This window comes from Chiloscyllium plagiosum, chromosome 14 (genome assembly GCF_004010195.1).
Source record: "Chiloscyllium plagiosum isolate BGI_BamShark_2017 chromosome 14, ASM401019v2, whole genome shotgun sequence".
NCBI classification, from domain to species: Eukaryota; Metazoa; Chordata; class Chondrichthyes; order Orectolobiformes; family Hemiscylliidae; genus Chiloscyllium; species Chiloscyllium plagiosum.
The window spans coordinates 79,216,086-79,237,435 of record NC_057723.1 but is presented as its reverse complement, the minus strand read 5'-3'; the positions used below and the strand labels follow the sequence as shown (position 1 = coordinate 79,237,435).

At 40.0% G+C, this 21,350-nt stretch overlaps 1 protein-coding gene across 2 annotated transcripts in view; it reads left to right on the top strand.

The window, feature by feature from the left end:
- Window positions 1-21,350, top strand: part of LOC122556831 (lysine-specific demethylase 3B-like) — a 146,907-nt gene that overhangs the window by 73,279 nt on the left and 52,278 nt on the right. For both annotated transcript variants that reach the window (XM_043704060.1, XM_043704058.1), the window contains exons 8-12: window positions 1,158-1,915; window positions 7,237-7,370; window positions 9,006-10,363; window positions 15,324-15,525; window positions 18,287-18,501. In XM_043704060.1, coding sequence (XP_043559995.1) covers window positions 1,158-1,915; window positions 7,237-7,370; window positions 9,006-10,363; window positions 15,324-15,525; window positions 18,287-18,501 — 2,667 coding nt within the window. The remainder of the gene's footprint in view (window positions 1-1,157; window positions 1,916-7,236; window positions 7,371-9,005; window positions 10,364-15,323; window positions 15,526-18,286; window positions 18,502-21,350) is intronic.

Sequence of the window (21,350 nt, the reverse complement as noted above, 5' to 3'; positions counted from 1 at the left end):
GGGGGGAAATTGCGGTCTTTGAAGAAGGAGGCCATCTGGGTTGTGCGTTTTTGGGACTGGTCCTCCTGGGAGCAGATGCGGCGGAGTCGAAGGAATTGGGAGAATGGGATGGCGTTTTTACAGGGGGCAGCATCTGCAGTCATTGTTTTTACCTAGCTGTGGGAGTCGGTTGGTTTGTAGTAGATGTCCGTGTTGATTCGGTCGCCTGAGATAGAAATAGAAAGGTCGAGGAAGGGGAGGGAGGAATCTGAGACTGTCCAGGTGAATTTGAGGTCGGGGTGGAAGGTGTTGGTGAAGTGGCTGAACTGTTCAATCTCCTCGTGGGAGCACGAGGCGGCGCCGATACAGTCATCGATGTAGCGGAGGAAAAGGTGAGGGGTGGGGCCAGTGTAGTTGCGGAAGATGGATTGTTCCACATATCCTACGAAGTGTTATGAGGATAGGTTGGGCAGGATGGGCTTGTTTGCATTGAGACTTAGAAGAGCAAGGGGTGACTTGATTGAAGTATATAAGATCCTGAATGTTCCTGATACGGTTGAAGTGGAAAGGATGTTTTCTCTTGTGGCTAAGTCCTGGAGGGAGGCATTGTTTGAAAATTACTTTTTCTGGTCAGAAATGGGAATCTCTTTCTCTGAGGGTTATGGTTTTTGAAGCTCTCTGCATCAGAATGCATTGCACATAGAGTCACTGAATGTTTTTAGATCAGAGATGAATAGGTTCTTATTGGGGAGGGGAAGTCGAGGGTTATTGGAACCAGCTGGGAATCAGGGATTCGAAACGCAAACTGATCAGCTGTGATATTACTGAAAGACGAAGTAGTGATGAGCTGATTGTTCCACATCTGCTCCAGTTTTGTGTGTTTGCAAATTTCCTTTTTGTGCACTTTGAGAAATTTGCAATATGTTGTAGAAATTTAAATCCGATATCACATTTTAATTGTAGATTAAATACGCTGCATATTTAGGAAACACTTTTATATTAACTATTCAATCTTTTAAGTAACTATTAAATCATACTCATTAGCGAGAGATTGCAAATGATGATTAAATTTGGTTTGTAATGAACATATTAGGAATGTATGCATTTGTGAGTTGATTGAAGTTGATACATTATTTGATTGTATGCACATATGGACTAAATTTATTTGTTCTTTGTAGAAAAAAGTAAGGATAGCCGTAGAAGAAAAAACACCTCTGATGGAGACAATGAACCTGTTCAAAAAAAAGTGAAGGAGGTAGAGGAAATGGATCCGGACAGCAGCAATGCATGCTTGCTGGCTGCTGGAGGCAACGCTCACAGTCTGCCAAAGAGTGAGAATCTTGAGTTGGAGCAAGGAAGCTACGATTCCAAGAGAATTGCAGATTTAGCCTGGGGGAGTGCTGACAGCGCTTCAGATCGATCCCGCTTTGTACCTCAACCCCAAGCAGGCTTACGCTATGCCACCTATACCAAAGAGAATGGTAGGACCTTAGTTGTCCAGGATGAACCAATACATGGGAAGCCTTTTGTGCCAATTGGTGCTGCTACTCCCCGCCCAAGTGGATTGTCGTTTTCCAGTACGGAATCGCTGAATTCTCAGAGCAAGAAGAGTTTACCAACTTCTGATTCAAGCAGAACCTCTGAAATACCTGTCTTGGAGCCTTCAAATCTTGTCCAAGATTCTGGAAGTCTAAACGTTCAAGCTTACTTAGAAACTGCATTGCCAGATCAGGGGATAAAAGAAAACATTGCAGTTAATTCAGGAACGAACCAGAAGATACAGAGTACATCATGTGAGTCCCAAGTTGAAAGTATACAATCTGCTTTGGCGATTCCAAATGCCTTTCAAGCCCCACAGGATCACAAGCATGCCACTTTGCGAGTTTTCGATTCTCATCAGTCTTTCCCAAACTGCAGTGAGGCACACATCTTTGATGTAAGTATTAATTTTATTCTCTTATTTTTAGCACTAGTTCATTGATTTTTTTAACAAAATTAACAGATGAAGAGCATTCTTTTTTCAACTTTTGAATGAAACTCTGGGTTACTTACATATATTCTTGAAGACAAGTTCCTTTGTTTTGTCCATATCAGTTACAGAATGTCAAAATAGCAACTGGAATAGACCAGACAGTCCGTCACAGTTTTAGTTTTTAGAGAATTTTTACAGCAGAAGAAAAGGCCATTCAGCCCTTTAAATTGTTGTTGTCTCAGAGTATTTCAGCTTGTCCCACAATACCTTTATTTCTCTGAAGCCCTGAATTTTTGAAAAACCTTGAAGTATTTTATTCATTCACGTTTGAAAGCTGCAATTTAATCTGACTCAGCAACACTCCCAGGCAATGTGTTCAAGATTCAGCCACTCAATGCATACAAAAAAGTATGTTACCGTATATGCTCATGGAAAGGCTGACCCCATGTATAAGTTGACCCCTTATTTTGTCAAAAAGTCTTGTTTTGCATATACCTCATGTATAAGTTGACCCTAGTTTTTCATAGTTACGGATCAACATTTATGAGTCAGTGTGCCTGCCCATTGCGCTCCACTCCAGCTTTACAGTTAGCTGGCCGTACTCTGTTCTGGGTCTTCCAGTCCGCCAGCTTTCACAATCCACTCAGGTTTTTAGAACTACTGTAATCCATGGAGTCAGTTTCTGTGGTTTCAGTTACCCGCGGTTTACCAGTGCGAACATAATACGGGGAATGTTCAGGGACCGGGGGCTACCTGGAAGGTAAGCTTCCCGTTTTAAGTTACCATATGGATATTGAGTTGGTTGTGATTGTCTTTCTCTCGCTAGTACTTAAAAGCATATTACTACTCCAAGATGAAATGCAAATGACAATCAAGACTTGAGTACAAACTTTTTTCTTTGCCATGTGTCCTCTACTCGACCACAGTAGATATGACCAATATAATATGAAAGTATTAGCACTTTGTAGAAGCTGGGTCCATTTTTCTTTGTGTTTAACTTTGCTAATATTCAATTTATTGCTGTTTATTGTTTTGTCTAGAAATCTGACTCTTGTTTGTCCATTTTTGTGACTTATGCCAAGCATGAATTTCATTCCCTCAAACAATACCTCGTGTATAAGTCAACCCCCTAATTTCAGCTCAAAAAAATGGTCTTCTGGGCCCTTCACCCTCGATGGTTTCACAGGTTGGTGCAACAATCTGAAGTCTGTCTAACCTACACTATTCCAGTTTCATCCATATGTTTATCCAATGACCATTTAAATGCCCTTAAAGTTGGCGAGTCTACTACTGTTGCAGGTAGGGTGTTCCATGCCCGTACTGCTCTCTGAGTAAAGAACTTACCTCTGACATCTGTCCTATATATATTACTCATCAATTTAAAGCTATGTCCCCTCTTGCTAGCCTCACCATCCAAGGAAAAAGGCTCTCACCATCCATCCTATCTAATTCTCTCTGATCATCTTGTATGTCTCTATTAAGTCACCTCTCAACATTCTCCTCTCTAATGAAAACAGCCTAGTCCCTCAGCCTTTCCTCATAAGACCTTCCTTCCATACCAGGTAACATCCTGGTAAATCTCCTCTGCACCCTTTCTAATCTTTCTATTTTTATTGTAAAAGTCACGTTTAAACATCTCTAAAAGGAGACGAGAAGTAGAAGTTGAAGCCTTTTGTCCATTTCTGGACAACTTGGGTGGCAACTTTCAGGGATTTATGCACATGGACACCGAGATCTTTCTGCCCATCCATACTACCAAGAATCTTACCATTAAGCCCAGTACTCTGTATTCATGTTGCTCCTTCCAGATTGAATCGCTCACGTTTTTCTGCATTAAACTCCGTTTGCCACTTCTGAGCCCAGCTCTTCAGCTTATCTATGTCCCTCTGTAACCTGCAACATGCTTCCGCACTGTCCACAACTCCACTGACCTTCGTGTCATCTGCAAATTTACTAACCCATTCTTCTTTGCCCTCATCCAGGTCATTTATAAGAATGACAAACAGCAGTGGCTCCAAAACAGATTCTTGCAGTACACCATTCGTAACTGAACTCCAGGATGAACATTTCCCATCAACCACCACCCTCTGTCCTTTTTTAGCTAGCCAATATCTGATCCAAAAATCGCCTTTGACTTTTTTGCTATTCAACTGGTTCTTGGCCTATTGTCAAAGGAAGAACTTTCTCACTAATCTACTCCATCTGGACTACTCATGATTTTGAACACTTCACTATCCAATCTCTAGTTTCTTTTCACCTTTCTCTAAAGAACACACAACACCAGCTCCTCCAATCTGTGCCTATAACTGAAGTCCCAAATCCCTGGAACCGTTCTCATTTGGATTGTGAAAGTTTTAGAAACTTGCAAAGGTTGGTCAAACCTTGTTAGAAATGGATAATGAAACAGGATTAAACTACTAGGAATATAAAACAGATCATAAAAGCTTTTGCACCTATGTACAAAGAAATGAAATTAAAGTAGATGTTTGTCCCTTGGAGACACAGATCAGAGATTAGCATGTGGAATGAGGATGTGTCAGAGATGGTGAACCAATTCTTCTATTTTTGTTGTAAAAGTCACATTTAAACATCTCTAAAAGGAGACTAGAAGTAGAAGTTGAATGAAGCCTTTTGTCCATTTATGCATTTTATACAGCAGGAGAAAGAGTATTGATTGATTGATTGGGCCATCATTGGCATGGAAATGCAACAAGAACAGTTAACCATCAATCTTAGTTCTCAGACCAGACAGGTAACTCCTGGTCTGTCAGAGCTGTGTCATGGAGGTATAGCAAGAATTTGGCTGCCTCCATCACCCCTTTTTTTGAAGATGCAGTATATTCCTTCAGGCTAAGTGTGACAAGGTCTTGTGTATTGTTATGCTTCACAGGGGCAGCTTGCTGGATATCAAGCCCTACTATTCCTAGAATTGTCACAAAAGTTAAAGATATTTTAAAAATCCATCAAATTCCCCAGTTTACCTGAATTCAGAACCAGGTTAATAGACAGCTGAGATCAGATTTCTGTACTTAGCAGGAATTATTATTTATTACAAGTAAATTGACTCCAGCTGCAAGTAAACAAATATGAATTGGCAATATATTATTCTATGATTTAAAGCTCTTAATCCAATTGAGAACACACACACATGCATGGGAAAGAAAATGTGGTTAAGGATGGGGGGGAAACTGGGAATCCCTACAGTGTGGAAACAGGTCCGTCGGCCCAACAAGTCCACACCAACTGTCTGAAGAGTAACCCACTCAGACCTACTCCCCTTCCCTATTACTCTATATTTTTTACCCTGACAAATGCACCTAGCCTACTCATCCCTGAACGTTATGGGCGATGGCCAGTTCACCTAACCTGCCCATCTTTGGACTGTTGGAGGAAACCGGAGCACACCGGAGGAAACCCACGCAGCCACAGGGAGAATGTGCAAGCTCTACTCAGACAGTCGCCCGAGGCTGGATTTGAACCTGGGTCCCTGGTGCTGAGGCAGCAATGCTAACCACTGAGTCACCATGTTGCCCCTCCATTTACAGAAGCTGCTGAGATGGTTCTTAAGCTGATCAGAATGCTGCTGCTTTTCTTGATGTTTTCACTGATTTGCAGGAGGCCAAGGTGGCTGGATCACAGTTATAAAAGGTCCCTGACTTAAACATTACAAGTCACAGCTTATAGCAAATGCTGAAGGAAAGATAAATTGGTTTTCTTCAGGCTTTATGTGGCTTTACTGCAGAAAACAGACAGAGCTCCTGAGCAGGTGCAAGTCTGGTATCTTTTCACTATCTTGTAAATGGCCCAAAGCTACCTGAGCACCAGTCACCTCGCTATTGGCAGGCAGAGGACCTTGGTCATCTATAACTGCTCACTGATTTACAGCTGAAAATGTGTTGCTGGAAAAGCGCAGCAGGTCAGGCAGCATCCAAGGAACAGGAGAATCGACGTTTCGGGCATAAGCCCTTCTTCAGGAATGCGCTTTTCCAGCAACACATTTTCAGCTCTGATCTCGAGCATCTGCAGTCCTCACTTTCTCCTCACTGATTTACAGACCAATCAGCTATATTTTGCCATCTGAATCTTCAGTAATATCCACCCATTGGCTGCAGTTCATCTGCAAACTGCACTTCAACTAATAGTTGAAAAAGCAGCTGTGTAAATGGTGCTTAGAGTGTGTGTAAACCTGTGGCAATCATTGGTTTCTAAAGCTATTCCCATTTCATTCCATTATTAAAACTACAGAAAAATAAAAAGACATTTTTACAGTATTCATATATGTAACTTCTGTCATGTGCAAATGCATTGCACTGTAAACTTGGCCAATGATTTTGAATTTGTTTCCAGTATAACTCTTAATGCATGATTTACAATACCAGAGCCACATCTTAATGGTAGATATATTTTTCTGAGAATTGGAAGGGCAGGTGAATTGAGCATAAATGGCATGCTGCCGGTTGTGAATGGTCAATAGCATCACAGAAGTGTTCTAGTGTACAGCAGGCCCATTGTGCTTTGTCCAAACAACAGGTTTTGGTGTTGTGTACAGTCCACCCCTCATGAAATGTAGACGTTCACACATCTCATCACAACAGCACTAACAATCATACATCATATTACTCATTTGTGTGATAAGAAAAATGTCTTTTTGGTTAGATGACCGACAGCAGCCTGTTAGTACAGAAAACCATTTGTGAATTTAGTGTGTGGTAGCAGGGTAAGGCAGGTGGCTTCACCTGTTTGAAATTTTGTCACACCTCTTTTCAGCGTAATCTGAAGTAGACTGGATCCCACTTAGGGCCAAGGGTAGTGACCTTATGCCTTTTCATGAGTATTTGCGATGTACAACAATCATGGCATTTGTAATCACACCAGCTAATGTTGATATGCCTTATTTCAGCATTGTGCTTTTCACAAGGTTGCCAATAGATTGAACTTGTAGCACATGGGACTGTACGAATCCCACAATGTGTATTGACTGGTGAATGTGGGTCTTTGGTAGATTGTGCTTAAGAATCCATTTTCAAACTTTTCAACTGCATTATTGAGGAAAGGGACCTCGTGGGTGCCCTTTGTTCCACCAGGGGAAAATGATCACCTACACCTTAAAGCTTATGAAAATTTTTTTCTTTAGTTTGGTAAGTCCTCATATGTCTTAAAAAAAATTTTGAAAATGTTCTTGAATTTCATTCAAAGTGTTGGTGAGATTGGAAGTTATTCACATTTCTTTCTTAAAAAGTCTTTTACTCACTTTATTTTCCAAAGTATTATTTCCTCTATTTCAGGGAAGTAAAAATCTGCAGACATCCGGCTCATCTGCTCCTGGATCAGAAAAGGCTTTGGGAAATTCTTTTCCATTGGATCCCTCAAAGGACTTGTCCTTAGCATCAGTACAGCAGATATGTGGTTCTGCGAAAGGGTAAGGGGAACTTGGTATTCTGTCATAGAATCAGCTTTTACTTGCTTAAAGGAATTAATACCAAGAAATCTTGGTCATAGTGACAAACATTTTAGAGCCTTTTTAATTAACCTTTCTGGGGTGTGATATTTACTGTTGGCTGAGCAAGAATCTCAAAATGTTTTAAAACAAATTGATCTAACCCGAACCTTATCGATCACAATCTGCTGGTGACGACCTATTTTTATGCTCTTAGTAGTCAGAGCCAAAGTATTTGTGTCCTATATATGTCTAGCAAAACTTAGATCAAGAAGGTTAAAAGTAGATATGCGATCAATAAGCTGATACAGTGATACTGTCAGTTCTTCAGTGCACCTTTGCGATTTAAAAATTATACAAACATATGAGTTAGGAGCAGAATAGCCCATAAACCTGCTCCACTACTCAACAAGACCATAGCTGACCTTTTCGTTTCAACTTGAACATTTCTATTTATCTTTGATAGCTGTAGATTTTTGGTAGGAAATTAACCTGCCTCCATCTTAAACATATTAAATTATCCCTCCACAGATGTCTGAGATAGAGTTCCAAAGTGTCTCAATCATCAGAGAAGAAACATTCTCTTCCTTTCTGTCGTAAAAGAGGATTCCCTAATTGTATAGCAATACTCCCTTAGTTTTTGACTGATCAATAAGAAGAAAAGCATCCACCTTGTCAAACCTAATCAGGATTTATACGCTTCAATTAACTTAGCCTTCATTCTTCTCAGCTCCAGTGAAACCAAGCCCTGTTAGTCTAACTTATACCCATGGTTTCTAGGAGGCCCCTTTCCTGCTCCTTACCCACAAACTCAAATGTTTTCTAACAATGTTTCAATCGTTCTTAGCTTGCCATTTAAATTGACAAGTAACAGTTCTTTATGAACTACCACCAGTGATGCAAATCAAAAATTACAGCTTGTAGACAAACTGGAAAGTTTCCCGGGTGTTCCAGTCTGGCATATTGCCACGCAGTTGTTAAAATTTCTTATGCTTTCAAGGAAGAACTTGTGCTTTAGCATACTTTGATCACGACTGAGCCAAAATATGCTTTTGCTTTATACTTTTGTCAAGTGTAGAAGTATTAAGGTGCTGATGCTTGTAGTTTTCAGGTTGAAAGTAAGCCTACTACTCTAACTGCACATGAACATCAGTCTGAAGAGTGGAATGTAATGACCCTTTAAGGAAACAGTCTAGTTTTTAATCTATACTAAAGAAGCAAGACACAGCTTTAGATTTGTACTTCAGTGTTTCAAAAATCACATATAAAAACAAAAAATGCTGGAGATGTTTGGCAGATCAGGCAACATCTATGGAGAGAAACAGTGGTTCATGTTTCAGGTCAGGATGACTTTTCAGTACTGCCTGACCCATTGAGTAATTCTAGCATTTTCTGCTTCTATTTTAAATTTCCAGCATCTTCAGTATTTTGCTTGAGTCTGAATTCCATATACCTTTTAGGAGTAAATTTTAGTGTACTAGCAGTTTTAAAACATTGAAACATTTTTGATTAACTGTCATCATTTTCTTCGATGCTGCTGTGTCACAATGTTGAGGTAAATGTATAGTTTACTAATTCCACTTCCTAAATTAATGAGTAATTTTGTTGCAATTTTAGGGAACCACTAAAAAAGTGGTGTGCAGATCCTTGCCAAACACTAAACGAGGGAGCTTTAACCGAAGACAGTGCACTTCAAATATCAGTTAAGAATCAAGCCCTTCTGGAAGAGCCAAAGAGGAATGGTAATGAGGGAACAAATGGATCATTTGACCAAGAAAGCAAGTCCTTCGGATTTGGGTTTAATAGGAATGTGACTGATGAATCTGAGAATAAAGCTGGCACCAAGATCTCCATGGACTCGGGCAGCCTGTCGACTAACTTGTTTTTCCAGTGTATGCCTCAGAATGTTCCTCAGAGCAACTACTTTACTGAAATATCTGAAAGCTTATCCAATGACCCTCTTAGCTTCAATCCTTTTAAAATGGCTTCTGGTGCCACAGGCCAGAAAAGTGGTATGACGCAGGCAGTTGGAATTTCTGTTGGGTTGCATGCAGGAAGTAAACATGGTCAAGATACTGAGAAAAAGAACCCACCTGAGGTCATGCCCACACTAACTCCGGCTTTTCCAAGGAGTGCTTCCAGTCTCCAGTTTCTTCAGTCTGTTCAACCACCAGATCTTCTAAAGGAGGAAACACCTACAGTTCCAGGAGGCAATCCATTCCTTGGGTTTACAGATCTAAAGGGAAATATGGATAATTTACCCACAAGCAGATCACAATCGAGCCTGTTCAGGAGTGATTTAATACGGCCGGCAGCTTCTACTCCTGCATCTGTTATTGTGAAACCCCCGATGTTGATCAACTGGAAGAAGCCTGAGAAAATGACATCAGATGCAGGTGGCAACAAAACTGAGCTTCCAAAGACCTTTTCACCTCCATTTTCCTCTCCGTTACAAAAGACAGCTATTTTAGGTACTACCAGACCAGAGTCCCCTGAAACTCCATTTGCTCCAACCAATATTGAAATGCCAACCTTATCCACTAGTCCAACTGGGGATCATAATGCAGGAAATCTTACAATCCCAATTTCTAGTTCTGTAATTCCAGACAATCCACATCTGCAAACTTTCTCAGACACTCCCCATTCTGGCAAGCAGCAGCCTCTGTTTGCCATCAGTCTATCTGATAATGGCCTTGATGGTTCTCCTAATCAGCAATCCCAGTTTGATCAGAGAAGGTTTGCTTTAGATGAAAGAAGCCTGGGGATGAAGCAGGATTCTGATTCAGCTACCGACAGTGATTTATCAGACCTGAGTGATTCTGAGGTGCATATGCGTTTGCAATCGAAGACTAGTTTAAAAGGATATCTGTCTTTCTTGCATGAAACAAGGCAGCCGAATGGTGAAGGGAACAAGGAACATATAGGAAAGGGGCGAGGGCGTGGGAGAGGACGGCCTCGAGGAAGACCTCCAAAAAGTGAGTTCACAGTGTTATACATAAAGGTGGCTGAATTTGCAATAACTATGGTGAAGAGGGCAGGCTTAGTTTTCCATTATCTTTACTACGTAATTGCTTAATGAAATGTACCTATCCAAATGGTGGACTACTGCATAGCTCATTCTAGCACCAGCAATTGACATTCCCTGTTGGATGTTGGTTTACTTGCCCATATAGCAAATGATCATTCAGTTCTCTGTTAGACTGAAGAACAAAGCAGCGTTTTTTGTTTATTGGAACCATAGAACACCATTTTAATGGTAAAGTGTTCATTTTAGGAAGATGGTTTCTTTTTATTTTAGATTTTGCTATCGCATTTCTTATTATTTGGATGTCTAATATGTTGCCATCAATATCTTTCTGAAAAACTTATTGCTGGAGTATACAAGGTATCTAAAACTGACCATTAGTTTGCAAAATATTGTCCACATTAGCTGGAGAGCAGAGTGTTGTTGCACTAAATTCTCTATTTTCAATTGAAGCATTGTGCACAAGTACAAATTCAGTAGAGAACCAAATCAGAAAAGGTTGTGTTTTCTCTGGTTGGTTACTCCTGTGACTCCAGAAGAATCAAGTATCCAATTGCATTGAAGTTGCAGGATTCTCCACCTTTATAATGTTATACAGGGATTCCTGCTTTGTGAACTTTTGACGTACAAGCGCCCATATTTGGGAATGCAGTCATGTGCATTGGTGTTATTTTCATGATCTGACAAATAAGTATTTCCTGTACTTAGGAATGGCTGCTTGATATTAATCTTCATTGTGTTTCGACTTGCGTATAAATCAACTTGTGAACGGACTCAAGACCAAAGGCCTTTTGCCACTCAGGCACTGCTTGAACAGTGCTGTGTGCCTGGTACTGACAGCTCCTAAACAGAACAAAGACCCATTAATTGATAGTCAAGTGCATTACCCTGATTTCTGCTCTTAGAACAGAAAATCTACACTAAGCTGTCCATAACAGATAGATGATGCTTCTGTTGATGAATCCTAGCACTGTTATTGCCATGATGAGTTCTTTCTTGGAGGCAAGGGATGAAGATATGTTTGATTTCCTGGTTTTCAGAGATTTTATTAAACACTAAAGGTGCTAACTGTCTCATTGAGGATACTGGCTGGAATGAGTTCATGAGCATCATTGCAACGGAGTTGCTTAATATGGTGAGATGTTTGGAAATGGTTACAAATCTGCATTCAGCAATTTATGTTAATTCAATATTCTTGGGTGGTCAGACTTAATCATTTGCATCTAGCTTCTTATCAGTCTTTCTACTTCATACAAGGAGGCTCTGTATCTCAAATTTAATCTCTTTCCCTCTGGGCATGACTTTGTTTCTGGGTCATGAATGTTGACTATAAATATTATTCAGGACTGTGCAGCACTATAGAATTTTGTGACAGTTCAAGGCCAATTTTTGAGGCAGGCCAATGTAGATTCTGCAGCAGGTCTGCCTGCTATTCGTGACACCGTGTTTCAAATGCTAATTTGGAGTAGATTAATGCTGCTCCTGTTCTGAGGAGGAGAGCTGCAGTTTCAGTTCCAGCCGGCAAAGAACTGATGACATAGCTTATGCCTAGCTGGAACTGTAGCTGCTCTATTTCAGAGAGAGCTGTACTGCAAATCTGTATTTGTACAGATTCCTCAACAACGAGGACTTTAATTTTTTATTTTTGAGTTGAGGACCTTATCTTAAAACATTGCAGTTATTTCATTTTCTAAAACTGGGTGTGTGGTGGCAGTTGCAAATGCTGCAAAATAGGTATATCGAATCCTACTCTAACTGCATCATTTTGAAAGTGATAGGTATATGCTAATTAGAAATTACCTTTACTTTTATTTTGTCCAACTGATCCATTCACTATCACCTTGTCAACAGCTCTTATTGAAATCTGTTTCTAATTAACAAGAAGGATATTTTCAGCTTCCATGGGAGAATGCTTGAAACATAGCTGAAGTTTGGTTGAGATTTGGATGACACAATCAGTCTACCGAAGGAAATAGACTGCATAAGTGTGTGTGTAAAACCTGGGCAAGTGGAATACAATGTGGGAAGATGTAATGTTGTGCGCTTTGGTAGGAAGAATAGAGGAGCTGAGCATTATATAAAAGAAGAAAGACTACATAAAATTGCAACGGTGAGGGATTTGGTGTCCTCCTGCAGAGTCACAAAAGGCTAGCCGGAACTTTATTGGGTAATAGGAAAGGCAAGTGGACTTCTGGCCTTTATTTGGAATATAAAAATAGACAATTCTTACTAAAACTATCCAAGGCATACCTGCAATACTGTCATAAGTTTTGATTTCTTTAGTGTATACTGACCATGGAGGCAGTCTAGAAAAGGTTCACTCGGTTCAAACAAAAACAAATTGCTAGAGAAAATCGGGTCTGCCCAGCATCTGGAGGGAAAAAAAGAGTTAATGTTTTGCGTCCAGTGACCTTTATTCTGAATTGATTCTAAATATGGAGAGATTTTCTTAGGTGAAAAGGTTGAGTAGGTATGCTGGTACTTGAGTTTAGGAGAATGAGATGAGACCTTATTGAAGCATGCATGATTACATGGGGATTGACCAGATAGGGTAACAACCTTTGTGTATCTATCTAGAAAAGTGTATGGTAAGAGCATAGAGTCTCAGAGTAAGAAGTCTCCCATTTAAGACAGATGAGGTTTTTTTCCTCTCCGATGATAGTGAATCTGGAATCTTACCGCAGAGGGCTGTCAAGGCAGGGTCAATAAGTTTCTTCATCACTGGAGACAGAATTTTAATCAGTAAAGGAATCACTGGTTATTGGAAAAAGGCAGGAAAGTGGACTTGAGAATTATCAGATGAGCAATAATCTCATTGAATAATGGCGCAGACTTGATGGGACAAGTGGCTGACATCTTATGGTATTATGGAGATATAAAGAAGTTAGGATAAATTTGAAAGGTGAGTTTTCAAACAGTGTTTCCTTGAAAATTGTGACTGCAAGCAACAAATGAGAAAGACATTTTAGTTCAAGCAGCTTCTAACTGTACTTGGCAAAAGCCATTTTGCTGTACAGACAAGTGGAGAAACAGTATGAATGATTTCCATGGTCAACTACAGTCCATATTAAATAACACTCCTGAATCACTGGCATGGACACTGTTCTGTATGGGTCTGAGAGAGTTAATACTTGATTGAGTGACGTAAACATCATAAATTGATATTATAGGGGCTTGAAGGGAATAAGAAAATAACATACAGGAGACAGACCTGGGACTAGGGCACTCCTAACTGTCTGTTTTAATTTATGTAATCTGTAAATAATTCCAGTTAAAATGTAATAAACTTCATGTTGTTTACACAACATCTCATCCAGTTAGATCAGAAAGGTGAGTATCCTTATCCACAGTAAACCACTTTTGGCTTAAAGAAGTCCACACACAACTGGAGCTGACTGCCATTTTTAGATGAGAGTAAACATGGTGAAGTCGATGTCTCGAAATACCGTTGATATGTAATTTGAGACTTGGTAAGTACTATCCCGTGGAGGGACAGGTGACTTATGGTCTAAAATCACCTGTTTCTCCTGAGCATGCTACATTTACCAGGCCTCGAGTTGCACACAGATAATATTTCATGACTTTGAATTAATTTTCAAAGCTTTTCACCACTGATGGTTTTCCTCAACCTGCATCTGGACGTGTGGACTAACTGGTAGGGATGGTTGCTCGAATTTCTCAACATCAACGCTATTATATAATGTGATTCACACAAGGAAGATAGAAATTTAATTAAGTAGACTTTAGTCATTTTTTTAGTCACTTGTGGGACATGGAATAAAACAAATTAAAGTCTACCTAGTTCACTTCTTAGTCTTGCAATACTTTGATTCCCATTAATGCACCTTTTCATCACTTTGCAGAACCCAGCATGAGAGCTGACCAATTGGAAATTTAAAGGGGCAGAGGAATATGCTGATGGCATTCTTTGCTGACAGAAGGGCTATGGTGAGAGTCAACTTTGAGGCTCATCACTGACCAGCTTTAATTGAACTGAAAAGAGGGAGCACTGGAGAAACTTGGCAAGACTAGCAGCTTCTGTATAGAGGGAAATGGAGTTAATGTTTGAGCCTTCAAATCTTCAGACAAAGTCATTGAATTTGAAGTGTTAACATTCTCTCTCCCTCTCTCTCTCTCTCTCTCTCTCTCTCTCTCCCCCACCCCCCAATACATACACACACACACATGCAGATGCTGCTGGATGTGTTGAGTTTCTACTGCACTCTGTTTTTATTTCAGATCTCTAGGATTCAGTATTTTGTTTTTATTTAGTTTAACTGGATCTAGTCCATAAATATTGTGGTTACAAGAGCAGATCAGCAGCTGTGAATTCTGTGGTAAATGATTCACCAACTAACCCTGCAAAGTCTGTCCACAGTCTACAAGGCACAAGTCAGAAGTGTGAAGGAATACTCTCATCTGTCTGGATGAGTGCAGCTCCAACAACACACAAGCCCAATCAAAATCTTAACCCCACCCCCTCCTGAGAAGATTGTGGCTGTACTTATATTAATGAACTACATAGGTTTTAGAAAGTGACTCACTACTGCCATCTCTAGGTCGTTAAATGAAGCAAGTACAGAGGAATCTCAATTCTCCGAAGTATGCGGGTGGGGAGTATTTCATTCAGTTCATTGAGTTCCAGATAATCAAATGCTGGATAATATAGTTTAGCCAAGCATTGGGACCTTGTGATCTTGCCGGATAACCTGATATTCAGATAATTGAATGCTGGATAATGGAGGTTTCTCTATAATTAATGGCCCATAACCCATGATTTTTTTTAACAAGCTAGCCAGTATAAGAAGCTGGCTAAAAGTACAAACTTGTTTGGTATGCTTATTGATGAACGCTGCTTTTCCTTATGTATAATTAATGAGTTCTTTATTTAGTTTTTTTCTGTCCATCAGTTTCTGTTGATCAGTCGGTTTTGAAGGATATGTGCAAGGTGAGAAAGCTGAAGCAGTCTGGAGAATCCTTCTTGCAAGATGGCTCATGTATCAATGTCGCACCGCACCTACACAAGTGCAGAGAATGTCGTTTAGTGCGTTACCGAAAGTTTAAAGATCATGATGAATCGACGGTTTCCTGTCGTTTCTTCCACTTCAGAAAGTAAGTAAACAGATCTATCGGATAGAAGATGTCAAAATGCACCTGGTAGCCCTCAGGTGAAGGGACCAGGAAGAAGGGTGGAGAGGATGAATGGGGCAGAAGGGGTGGGGGCAAGAAGTTGGCTACACAAAAGGTGCAGAGGGAAAGAGGGAAAGAAGGAGGCTCCAAAGTAAATTGGGGGTGAAAGAGTAAAAGGAGCTGTAAAGGAAAGAATGCACTTTTAATTAACCATGTCATACAGGAATACTCTAAGCCAAGAAAACTTGAATTCATTGAGGGAAAGAATTCCTCACTAATGAATGTGGAATCTCTAGCTTAAGGCTGCAGACTGTCTGGAGCTGCTTAATGCAGTGGAGGCTATATTAAGCACTAAATCTAAATTGGAGATTGGGATCTGAGATGCAATAAAAAGGGTACTAACTTTTGCGTTAAAATTACCCAGCAGTGAAATAATGTGAGCTAAGACCTCACTATTCTGAGGAAAATGAAAGTGAAAAAAGTTTGTTATGTGCAAAAGTGTGTTATTTTGAGAAAAAAAATTGTTTGCAATCGTATATCTGAACCATTCATGCTTGAGATGAAAATCCAAATAAGACCAAATTTAGAATTGGAAGTGGAAAGAGAAAATAGATCTCATTTAAAAGTTTAAACTCCAAATGTACGACTGTTTAGGTGGAGTCTGTTGATTCAACTGTACGGTATAAAATGTTCACATTTGCTGGTAAAGATAATGAGATTACAGATGGCTTGTCATGAATGCAAAATGCTGAACTAATTTAAGGATTTAAATAATGGCAAAAGATTCCATATGACTTAAATAAACCAGGGTGCGGAGGGGGGAGTGAAGTTCTTGAATTTTGTTTGTGTGTCACATATCTTTTGATGAGACATGTTTGAAATGGCACTTCATCATTCATAAGGGTGTATGCATGTAAAGTCCACATTTTAAGAAAATTAAATTAATGAGACTGTGCAAAGAGATGTCTAGTTTTAAAATCATTTTTTTGTGGAGAACATTCATGACAACACTTAATGCTGTGTTAAATAATGACAGTAAAAGCAAAGGCCACAGAGCCATTTGTTTCTTAACTAAAGAAAAATGGCTTGACGTTTTGGCTTCTGACCAGATCACCATGGCTTGTGTAGGATGAGTACAGCAGTAAAGCATCAGCCTGCAAACAGCTAGCATCTTAATATTTCTCATGTCTTATGTAGAGATACCAGAAAGTCTCCAGTAAAGCTAGCTGTCTTACACTTGCCTTTTTCTGCAATTTCCCTGTTGAAGGAGAAATAAAACTCCTTCACGGACAGTGAAAGGATGAAATCTCAACCACTGAATAAAGAGCATCAGTGTAAAAACAGTCGTATCAATAGCAAAAAACTAAAAAAGAATTGAAAGGGAAAGATATAAAAGAACTCATCGAATACTGTGGTCCAGACAATGTTTCCTCATAGGCTGTGTAGCTGTGCAATTGCTCAGAAGGTCCATACGTGTAAGTCAGTGTGTTGATCCATTGACTTCTGGTTGTGGGCATTACTGTTCTGCGTGGAGCTTGGAGGTCTGTGTAGCAGCATGAACAGTTTAAGGGAACTCTGGGAATGATTGGTGCTATCAAACTATAGTCATTGAGTCCTGCAGCACAGAGACAGGCCCTTGGCCAAAACTGGTCCATGCTGACCAAAATGTCCATCCACGCTAACCCCATTTTCCTGCACTTGGCCCATATCCTTCTAAACCTTTCCTATCCATGTATTTGTCCAAATGCTTTTTTCCCATTTTCCACCCTAATTGTCTTCTCTGCCTGTGTGTGTGTCTGTATGTTTAAAGTGAAAATTTAAGAAGGGGTAGTGTTTTAAGTTACAGATTTGTAATAGCAATTTGTCATGTCCTTTTGGCCGTTGGTTAGACAGTTTATTTGTAATTTTTTTTCTTGCAAAGAACTGAAACCTGGTGAGTGTTTTCTTTTAACCTGCTTGTCAATCAAGTAAACCGGGGTCTATGACTGTGACAATAACAGGGCTTGCTTTCCAGTGCACTGTCGTAATGAGTTGTGACGTTGCTGACTTGTAGATTTAAAGTTGAGTCAAATCCTGTCTACGTTTACAAGTGGTTATAAAGGATTTGGGTGCTATTTGAAAAGGGTTCTTCTGGTATCCTGACCACCACCATAGATTGTTCAGTCAGTATCAAGAAAATAGTTAAACTTGTTGATATTTCTGGAGCTTCATATATAAAGTTTCACTTTCCTATGAGTGATTGCAGTTGAGAAATAATTCATTGGTCATAAAGTGTTTGAACTTCCAGAGGATGTGAAACAATAACAATGTGGCTTTTCCTTCTCCATTTTAATTTTTTTAGAATAAATTAATAAAAGAAATTCACCAACTTCAAGTAGTGAATGCGCAAATCACTTTCTAATTATGGCCTTGATCTGATCATGCGTTTGTGATATCTGTGTAGCTGTCTGGATTGGTTTAAATTTCTGTTTTCTTTGACATTAAAAATGCAAAGGAACTTGGTTGTTTTCCATCCAGTGCACAACAGTGTGCATAATCAGCTTGTTTGGACCTTGACCAATGAGGGAACTCTTGTATTTTCAGCACATCAGCAATGGCCAAAGTTGATGCTGGTTCATAAATTGAGAGTTTATATTTTGATGGTCCATATTTTTATAAATGTTATTCTTCGAATTAATCTTTCGTGCACATGTTCAAATGAGATGTTGGCAATGTAATGCATCATGTTGTAATCTTTTTCCAGACTAGCTTTTACTAGGACTGGTGTCCTACGTGTTGGGGGTTTTCTAAATCCCAGACAGTGTGATGCTGAAGCCCTGAGTCTTTGGATCCCATCGCGTATACCTGCAGAAGGCCTGGATTTGGAAACATCCAAGTACATTTTGGCAAATGTTGGTGACCAGTTTTGTCAACTTGTGATGTCTGAGAAGGAGGCTATGCTTCTGGTAGAACCCCACCGTAAGTTAAATTTTCTTGTAAGCAATATGCTAGCTAAAATGCCAGGCAAAACCTAATAGATTGTGGAGTAAGTTAGTTCTGACTGGCAAAAGGGTCTCTAAAATGTTCCACAGGTTTTTATCTCTATGCGAATATTCACAGTGGACATTTGGGCACTGTAGCTGTGATTTTCAAAGCAGAATTTTGATTGTAAGTATGCTGAATACGTTTACAGCTGGACTATAGACAAGTCAACAGTGAAATTTCTTCTTCATGTTCCTGTTTTCTACTGCTCAATATCAACCAGCTCATTGAGTTCCTGTACACGTCTATGGTACTAGGCTAATATTGCAAGCTCAAATCCCACTGTGTCATTTTGTGTAATGTAATTCCTTTAATTGGATCATTTGAAAGCAAAACGTAATTGCAGTGACATATACTCTCAGAAAAGATTTAACTTTCATAAAAACAATTACATTGCAGAATTTCTGTATTTTATTCACAAGTCCCTGCAGTGTGCAAGTAATTTGTCTCCATCTTCAGCTCTTTTACATTTTCGACCTACTTCACAATCTCTATTGCTGGGAGCTGTAGCTAATTGCAGAATTTGACATAAAAGTAGCACTCTTGGGCCCTTTGTTTTGAAAAGAAAATTATTTGAATTTTACTCATCTCAAGGAAATGTTGGTGCTAAGATTTGATTCAAGCTTGCATCAATGCAAGAGGAAATATGTTTCATAGATGTACATTATCCAAATGAGCTTTAGAAAGTGATACAGCAGGAATTATGTTTGGCATTTATAGAAAGTATGTGGCTTACAGAGTTACAAGTGGTGGAGGTCTGAGAGAGAACAGAGACTTCTGACAATGGAGCAGCTGGTCCACTCTCAACTCATCCATGCCACATCATAGGTTTTTTTGCTCATTGCACCTTTTCTCAACTGGGGAGAAGTGATTACACCCATCTCCCTTTCCCAAGCTATTTGTCGACCCCAAAGCAATGTGGTGCTCTCTCCATCTCCCTCTTTCTAAGTGTGCTGTATTTCCCTTAGTCCTCCAATCCCAGCTTTTTCCCTTTGTCTCTCCTTTTGCCTCCCCCACCACAACTGATGAGAATATTCATCATTCAGCTGTGTTTCTCAGACTGAATTCCAAAAATTAAGGAAAATTATATACCCATCTCTACTGGACCTCATCCTGCTATCCAAATCTTACAGAGCAGTTGGTTGCATTTCTCATTCTCACTGTCAGCTATTTTGTTTTCCCAACAAACCTAAGGTGACCAAATTCCCCATTTGGACTGCTCCTACTATACTGAATTTCCCCTGTTGCAGCAGCATGCAGCCATCCCTTACCCTCTTCATTCCATGCACTTCACATTACTGCAATTACATATAACATTACAGCGCAGTACAGGCCCTTCGGCCCTCGATGTTGCGCCGACCTGTCATACCAATCTGAAGCCCATCTAACCCATACTATTCCATGTATGTCCATATGCTTGTCCAATGACGACTTAAAGTTGGCGAATCTACTATCGTTGCAGGCAAAGCATTCCCTACTCTTACTACTCTGAGTAAAGAAACTACCTCTGACATCTGTCCTATAATCTATCGCCCCTCAATTTAAAGCTATGCCCCCTCGTGCTCGCTGTCACCATACTTGGAAAAAGGCTCTCCCTGTCCACCCTATCTAACCCTCTGATTATCTTATATATCTCTATTAAGTCACCTCTCAACCTTCTTCTCTAACGAAAACAGCCTCAAGTCCCTCAGCCTTTCCTCATAAGACCTTCCCTCCATATCAGGCAACATCCTAGTTAATCTGCTCTGCACCCTTTCCAAAGCTTCCACATCCTCTTTATAATGCGGTGACCTAGAACTGTACACAATACTCACTTTGTACAGCTGTAGCACAACCTCATGGTTCCAGAACTCGATCCCTCTATTAATGAAAGCTAAAACACTATGCCGCCTTAACAACCCTGTCAACCTGGGTGGCAACTTTCAAGGATCTGTGTACCTGGACACCGAGATCTCTCTGCTCATCTACACTATCAAGAATCTTACCATTAGCCCAGTACTTTGCATTCCTTTTACTCCTTCCAAAGTGAATCACCTCACACTTGTCCGCATTAAACTCCATTTGCCACCTCTCAGCCCAGCTCTGCAGCTTATCTATGTCTCTCTGTAACCTACAACATCCTTCGTCACTATCCACAACTCCACCGAGCTTAGTGTCGTCTGCAAATTTACTAACCCCCCTTATACGCCCTCATCCAGGTCATTTATAAAAATGACTAACAGCAGTGGACCCAACACCGACCCTTGCGGTGCACCACTGGTAACTGGACTCCAGGATGAACATTTCCCATCAACCACCACCCTTTGTCTTCTTTCAGCAAGCCAATTACTGATCCAAACTGCTATATCTCCAACAATCCCATTCTTCCACATTTTGTACAATAGCCTAAAGTGGGGAACCTTATCGAACACCTTGATGAAATCCACATACATCACATCAACCGGTTCACTCTCATCTACCTGTTTGGTCACCTTCTCAAAGAACTCAATAAGGTTTGTGAGGTACGATCTACCCTTCACAAAACCGGGCTGACTATCCCTAATCAAATTATTATTTTCCAGATGATTATAAATCCTATCTCTTATAACCTTTTCCAACACTTTACCAACAACTGAAGTAAGGCTCACTGGTCTATAATTACCTGGGTTGTCTCTACTCCCCTTCTTGAACAGGGGAACCACATTTGCTATCCTCCAGTCTTCTGGCACTATTCCTGTAGATAATGACGATTTAAAGATCAATGCCAAAGGCTCGGAGGACAAATCCCATCCGGCCCAGGGGACTTA